This window comes from Oncorhynchus mykiss, chromosome 1 (genome assembly GCF_013265735.2).
Source record: "Oncorhynchus mykiss isolate Arlee chromosome 1, USDA_OmykA_1.1, whole genome shotgun sequence".
Classification (NCBI taxonomy): domain Eukaryota; kingdom Metazoa; phylum Chordata; class Actinopteri; order Salmoniformes; family Salmonidae; genus Oncorhynchus; species Oncorhynchus mykiss.
The window spans coordinates 19,126,879-19,135,290 of NC_048565.1; the positions used below are offsets into that span (position 1 = coordinate 19,126,879).

The 8,412-nt window shown below is 41.1% G+C and overlaps 1 protein-coding gene across 1 annotated transcript; it reads right to left on the bottom strand.

Moving 5' to 3' along the window:
- Positions 1 to 1,704: 1,704 nt before the first annotated feature.
- LOC110501271 (Krueppel-like factor 2) lies at positions 1,705 to 4,355 on the bottom strand. The gene is made up of 3 exons (XM_021578727.2): positions 3,968 to 4,355; positions 2,755 to 3,685; positions 1,705 to 2,631 (listed from the first exon to the last, which is right to left on the bottom strand). The coding sequence occupies exons 1-3, from the start codon at positions 4,043 to 4,045 to the stop codon at positions 2,456 to 2,458; spliced, it is 1,185 nt and encodes a 394-aa protein (XP_021434402.2). The 5' UTR covers positions 4,046 to 4,355; the 3' UTR covers positions 1,705 to 2,455.
- Positions 4,356 to 8,412: the final 4,057 nt, after the last annotated feature.

Consider the following 8,412-nt stretch of genomic DNA (forward strand, 5'->3'; position numbering starts at 1 on the left):
CATGGAGTTTCAGGTGTGCCATGGCAAAGAGCCAGCGAATGCTGCGTGTTATGATTATGAATGGTTTCATACTAGGAAATGCAGATCATCTTCGGTTGAAACGGGAGCAGAGTAACTTGAGGGTGATCGTTCAGATTCAGAGATTATTCTGAATTACTGTGCTGTATATATGAGGAGGTATAAATGTAAACATTTAGTAAAGCCTGTAATTTGAGACTTCTAAAGGGGAAACCAGATAGCAATGAATGCATGCGGAAAACATGCTATCTGTTTTGTTTATAGATAGACAGGCATGGCTGACCGAATGGATAAACCATATGATATTACCTCTGAGCCCTAACTCATGGTTCAATCTTCCCACACTCTCTTCCAGAAGTTATTATTACACGAAGAGCAAAAAGTGAAATGAGAATGTTCCATTTTTCACTTGAGTATATGGGCTATTCATAGAGGCATTCTTATTTCCTCTTTTCTCTAAACTGGCAGGGGCATCCAGAAGATGATGCGGTCCCTAAAAAGTTATAACACTTTAAGAAAAGGGTTCTCTTTTATGCTTCCCCATAGAGCCAATGTGAAGAAATTGTTGTGGACTTTCAGAGTTCACAAAGGTGGACCCTTTCTTCTCTCTTGCTCGCTCTCTCGCTCAGTTTTTACACATACAGTAGCCAAAGTACATAATTAGGCCCATAACACAGGGAATTCTCTCTCTCGTTCTCTATTTCTCTCACTCTCTGTCTGTTTTTACACATACAGTAGCCAAAGTACATAATTAGGCCCATAACACAGTGAATTCTCTCTCTCCCTCTCTGCCTGTTTTTACACATACAGTAGCCAAATGACATGATTAGGCCCCTAACACAGTGAATAGGAGTTTATTCTGAAGGCAACTACACCTAACTTTATTGTGCAGGGATGCTGTCATGTGACCCAGATACACAGGCTGAAGGCCCCTGATTATGAGATGGATCATGGGTAAAATATTGGTTTTCTGAGCCTCTTCTTTTAACATCTATCTCCTTCCACAGTGGAGGTACTTTGTTGTTGGGTAGCATACCAACGTTAAAATGCACTTTTAAGAATATGCAACCATGTTTAAGTGATAGCTGTTTAATACTGCTTCATGCTTTATGAACATTGAAGTAACAAGACAATAAGACCTAACCCAGGGGACTACTTGAAGTGAAAGCTTTGATTTTACAGAATACATTCATTGTGAGACTCAAATTCAGGCTACCAGATGTATAACCTTTGTGTCACTCTCTCTTATCATCCCCACTGAACTTTCCATCCTGTCCCATTGGGTCTTGTCATTTAGGCAGCGACCAGGATTCCTCTCTCTTTCAGTGCGGTGTGCCCCTGTGCCCAGACCCAGAGAGGGGACATCTATATTGAATCTCTATAATTATGTAAATGTAATGTTTGTATTTATAGGCTGCATGAGCCGCAAGACTCTGGCAGTGGCCCTGTGACAGCTGGAAAACCCTGCACTCAGAAATCATATTATAAACTGCTCATGCCTGAACTGGTGCTATAGGATAGCTGGCTCATGGTTCATGTAAAGATCATGGTTGATGTAAAGATATGGATGTATTGTTGAGGAGTTTATGACTGGTGTGATGTTACAGTATGGTGTGATAATGATACACAGATGTCAGGGCTGCTCCATTTTCCAAAGCCACAAGGATTTTTACTCAAAGTGAAGAATTATGTTGTTCAATTAGTTTAATATGTACATTAAAATAAACTATTTACATTATATAAAATATATTTACATGGCAATAATACATTTACTCAGAAAACCAAAAAGAACATTAAGTCACAAGACTTTTAGCCCTTTGTCATGTTGAGATGGTTACTCTTATTTCCATAGTTTTAAAGACCCTGACATGAAATGTTATTCAAGAGGTAAATGCACACACAGAACATTCAATTCAAGCCTCTGAAGACTGAAAGGCAGTTTTAGATCAAAACATTGTCTTAAAGCTTATTTCATGTGCTGTTTACAGTTATAACACATAGATAAACATTGCTTTTTTGCCAGTAAAAAATATGGCACTCGTAGGATGCATATAATAGAAGGCACTATCTTGAATATCAAAACACATCATATTAAACAATGTTATTGTAAGATTCCAGTTGTGTCAGGGGTGTACTTAGAGCCAACCTGATTTGTTGACTTGAATTCACAAATGCCAACTCCGTGTAATGCACTTTTTAAAGCCTTTTACAAAATATTATTCGATAAAAAATAACAAAGTAGTACCAGCTACATATTTTTAAAATAGTATTTGTATATAGAATTCCTATGACGATGTTTTATTTTCATATGCTGTTTTCCTATTCCTCAAAAAACGTTAAATAAACAAACAAAAATACAAAATACATATTTTTGGAGATATCTTTCTTGATGTCGTTCTTGGTTCATTTGGCAAAGTCCTCAATCGTATGTGATTTCTCACATGTGTCGCTTCATGTGCAGCGCGAGGTGGTCGGACCTGGAGAAGGCGCGCTCGCACAGGTGGCACTGGAACGGCCTGTGTCCAGTGTGCTTACGGAAATGGCGCGTCAGCTCGTCGGAGCGGGCGAACTTCCAGCCACAACCCTCCCAACTGCAATGGTATGGTTTCTCTCCTGTTGAACGACAAAAGGGGAAAATACCATGGGTATACTGACAGAAAATACAGTCATTTGCAACATATAGCCAAATATTTCTAGTTTCCAATAAGCACAAAGACATTGAGGAATGTTCCTTACCTGTGTGCGTTCTGTGGTGCGCTTTCAAGTGCGAGCTCTTGGTGTAGGTTTTCGCGCATCCAGCGAAAGTGCAAGTGTGACTCGCTGTGCGCTTCCTTGGCCAGGAACGCCGACCCCTTTTTGGCTTTGAGTCCATCATCTCCAACGGAGAGGACGGTGGAGTGAGCAGCGCTCTCTGATTGGTGTGCTGTATACCCATTCCGTCTTCGTACATCCCGAACTGGTGTGCGCTCTGGTACGAGAGCTGCATCTGTGGGGGCGGGTGAGAGTGAGGGTAGCACGCTGCGGAACGGTAGCTCTGCGGGAAAGTCAGGGAGTGGCACATCTGGGTCTGACACTCGGAGCTCATCAGGTCGTCTGGGCTGAGAGGTGGTGTCATGTTCCCCGCAGACTGCGGAGAGTTGGCTAGTCTCGGATGCTCGAAGGACATCATGCACGAAACATTCCCCTCCTGCTTGATTTTTGGGCAGCTCTGAGGGACCATTTCCATAACTGGTCGGTAACTGTCCATGGATTGCTCGACCTTAATGTTGTCTGGAAAGTCCTGATTTGGGAAAGCAGACGAACTGACTAGAAATCTCCCATGGACGCTGTTGCCAGAGGGCTGGTGGCAGAAGCTGCTGTCAAGCTCATTGCGCAGGAGCTCAGCCATCAGGCTGTTGTATGGCGGAGGTGGAATGTTTATCTCGGGCACCGTGTAGGTAGACTGCATCACGGAGTGGTACATGTTGTTCTGCTCTGCTAGCCTGTAGTCTCCCTCTGTCCCGGAGGATGGAGTGTTGCTGTCTGTGCCAGTGGAGTTAGAGAGAATAAACTCCAGATCCAGGAATTTATCTAGCTCCTCTTCGTCTTTTATGCCCATGCAGATGTCCATGCCCTCAGCCACGGCACAGCTGGAATGAACCGACCTGTCCATCTCGCCCTTCCACCTCTGTAATAGTACAATATGCCATTAGTGAAAAGATCATGTAAAAAAAAAACTCTGTACAAAAAAATTGAACATTCATATTTGTTACATAAAAAAACTGTAAAAGCAATATGTAACCAAATAATAAGTAAGAAACCTAACTGATACAACATATGGGTTCACTCTACATCTGGACTGAAATGCTATTGCTTTATTCTAACTACACCAAATATATACTAGATTCATATATCAACTACAGGTAAAACAACCCCAAAAATCTCTAAATACATAAACCAGTATACTTACATATTCCCAGCATTTTTCCTTTTGGTTCGCAAATGTGTCGATGGATGGTAAAATGGTCCCGGTTAAGGACATTTCCATACGTTGTAATGACAAAATAAATTCGTTTTTTTCTTGAATAAAAAACCTTCTTTCTGTCTATGAATATCAGCAAAAGCGATGTTAAGTCCACGAGAGAAACTAGTTGTAGTAGTAAATCACTATATCTCCTCACTTGAAATAGTGTTTCAGTGTCATGTGCAAGTTTGATTGGTAGGAGTTCCTATATACCTTATAAATATTGTAGCTGAAAAGCTGGACCTATTGTACGAAGCGGAGGAAACAGGCACCTATATTAAGCCAGTGAGCCTTGCAGTCTCTTTGCTTCCCCTCATGCGCTCGTGCGAGCTTTAAAGTCTTAAAGCCACATATACACACGCCCCTTCCTGCATAGAAACGAGTTTAACAAGTATAACACGTAATGACGCGCTAGGCAAAGACAGCCCCTTGCAGAACTTCATCTAGTAAGCAATTAACACATTATGGCAAATAAAATAAAATATTATGCGCCGAATACAACAGGTGAAATGCTTACTTACGAGCCCTTAACCAACAATGTCGAGTTAGAAAAAAACGTTTTAAAAAAATGCTATATAAACTCAAGGGAAAAAAGTAACACAATAAAATAAGAATAACGGGGCTATATACAAGGGGTACCGATACCGAGAGAATGTGCAGGGGTACGGGTTAGTCGAGTTAATTGAGATAATATCTACATGTAGGTAGGTGTAAAGTGACTATGCATAGGTAATAATCAGAGTAGCATACGATATATGAAATGTCAATGCATGTGTCACGAATAGGGTAAGGTAACCAAAATATGAACACTAGAGACAAAGTTACCCATTTGGATAGAATATTATTAAGCACAGCTTTTCTTTCAAAATAGGCTAACATTAGGAAATTCATATTAAATAATTATCATTCAACCAAATATAATCTACAAACACAAAAACCGAGACTCATGTTTTATCTCCAAACACATATGACAGACATGTCCAAGGTGCATATGCATGGATGTTCTCCGAGCAGCATATACAGGATAGGCTATTGGTAATGTTTTGCGTTGTCGATAATAGACTAAACATTGTAATATGAATACACTGCATAAAGTCACATTTAAAGTATATATATACAAAAAATATATATAAAAAAATAACCCCATATTCGTTTTTCTCATAGGCCTATATATAATACCTTTAATTTGGCAGATCAGTTGGCTTCTCATCACCTGATCAACTCCTCCGTCTTCTCAGGTCATTTGCCAATCATTATCAGCTTGTGATAAACCCAGTTACCCAACAGGCTTTTCGAAACGGCGCAGCCACCAGGCGCCAGGTAGGCCTTCATCAGAAACTTTTCACCTCTTCAAACTCTCCAGTAAACACGCGCTAATAAAGCGTTTAACCTCAATGAAGCCCCATTCATGTGCAAATAATGAGGCTGAATGAGCGGCTGCTGAGCCTGCTTTGTCCAGCGATGCATTCACATTGGTATCGGGTTTCTTGCGCCAGTTTCACAAAACAGTCTTCAGCTAAATGCAGATAATTGTTTTGTTACGAATATTGTAACATCCATATCCATGCAGGTGTACCAGGATGATACCTTTCCTTTCTCACAATTGGGCGGAAGTTTTTTTGGTTCTATGATGATACCTTTCCTTTCTCACAATTGGGCAGAAGTGTTTTTGGTTCAATGTCAACTGTGTGCATGTGTGAAAACTATTCTCACTTTCTATCTGTTCTTCTGTTTACAGTGAATAGTTGGGGAAGGTCAGTAAATGAATACCTTATCATCATTCTTACATAATCCACATCCCTCTAAACCTAAACCATAAACACCATGTAATGAGTAATCTGAGTTTCCCTAATCAACCAACCAAATATGGTCCTTCCGATGCCGTAAGTCTACAACGAGTAACCACTGCCATTTAAAGTTTTATTTGCCTGTTTATCTTGTAGGACTCATTTAAAATGCCAAAGTGCTCCTGCTAATGTTGGTTCCTTTGTGCCATTACATTTTGGCTTAACTGATTGGCAATTCAGAGTTTGGTTTTGGCCAATTACTTTATTCTTATTTATTCAAGAGTTCCCAGCAAACCAGTTACCAAAACATGGTAATTGCTTCTGTTCCTCAATTTAAACACCCCTAGTCAACCATGCATGAAAACCCTTATAAAGTCTTTCAACAAATGAGAGATATAAAGAACATATAGAAATGATCTGATTGTGGCACGAAGGAGCAGCGGTTACACTTCTATTATATAAATTATATTGTGAACAACAACCATACAAATAAAGACACATGGGTGTGGCTTTAGTCTGTACTTTACAGTGTGTTCTTTCCTCAGGCCATAGGCCATATTATTTGACCTGAGGAAAGAACATGTTGTATGGTACAGATTATCATTGCATTTGGCGAGGATGATGTGGTTTGCATACGCTGTAGGTACATGTGTGACATTCCAACATCATTAGTAAGAATGTCATACCTATTGTATCACTATTAGGTGTCGCAACAATGTTTTAGAATAGACTGGAGTAAACAAACATGTATTTATTTTCTTTATCTGTACCTTTATTTGTACCTACATACATAGGTTTTTCCTAGACAGCAATAGTTGTGGTTTATTGAGCTTTTGCTAGATTCTAGAAACATTGTCCTGCTCATCTTGAGGTTTGTAGGATATTTCTAAAGGTTCCCAGTAAACCTGCACCTTTAGACACATCTACTTCTCTCTACACTTCCAGTCCTCACTGCATTTAGTGGGAGTGCATTGATGAACAGTCTTCACATTTTCCTTGCACAGTCCTCACATTTTTCTGCCTCAAAATTACATCTCAAAATGCATACATTTAATTGAATTCCTATCGATCTACACAACATACTGCACATTTTCAAGGTGAAAGAAATATAAACTGTCCAAATTGAATAAAAAAAGTATTGATTGCATATGTCGTCACACTTGGTGGTCACACACTTGGTGGTCACACATATGTCGTCACACTTGGTGGAACACACTTGGTGGTCACACATATGTCATCACACTTGGTGGAACACACTTGGTGGTCACACATATGTCATCACACTTGGTGGAACACACTTGGTGGTCACACATATGTCATCACACTTGGTGGAACACACTTGGTGGTCACACATATGTCATCACACTTGGTGGAACACACTTGGTGGAACACACTTGGTGGTCACACATATGTCATCACACTTGGTGGAACACACTTGGTGGTCACACATATGTCATCACACTTGGTGGAACACACTTGGTGGTCACACATATGTCATCACACTTGGTGGAACACACTTGGTGGTCACACATATGTCATCACACTTGGTGGAACACACTTGGTGGTCACACATATGTCGTCACACTTGGTGGAACACACTTGGTGGTCACACATATGTCGTCACACTTGGTGGAACACACTTGGTGGAACACACTTGGTGGAACACACTTGGTGGTCACACATATGTCGTCACACTTGGTGGAACACACTTGGTGGTCACACATATGTAGTCACACTTGGTGGAACACACTTGGTGGAACACACTTGGTGGAACACACTTGGTGGTCACACATATGTCATCACACTTGGTGGAACACACTTGGTGGAACACACTTGGTGGAACACACTTGGTGGTCACACACTTGGTGGTCACACATATGTCATCACACTTGGTGGAACACACTTGGTGGTCATACATATGTCGTCACACTTGGTGGAACACACTTGGTGGAACACACTTGGTGGTCACACATATGTCGTCACACTTGGTGGAACACACTCGGTGGTCACACATATGTCGTCACACTTGGTGGAACACACTTGGTGGAACACACTTGGTGGAACACACTTGGTGGTCACACATATGTCGTCACACTTGGTGGAACACACTTGGTGGTCACACATATGTCGTCACACTTGGTGGAACACACTTGGTGGAACACACTTGGTGGAACACACTTGGTGGAACACACTTGGTGGTCACACATATGTCATCACACTTGGTGGAACACACTTGGTAGAACACACTTGGTGGAACACACTTTGTGGAACACACTTGGTGGTCACACTTGGTGGAACACACTTGGTGGAACACATATGTCATCACACTTGGTGGAACACACTTGGTGGAACACATATGTCATCACACTTGGTGGAACACACTTGGTAGAACACACTTGGTGGAACACACTTGGTGGAACACACTTGGTGGTCACACTTGGTGGAACACACTTGGTGGAACACATATGTCATCACACTTGGTGGAACACACTTGGTGGTCACACATATGTCATCACACTTGGTGGAACACACTTGGTGGTCACACATATGTCATCACACTTGGTGGAACACACTTGGTGGTCACACATATGTCATCACACTTGG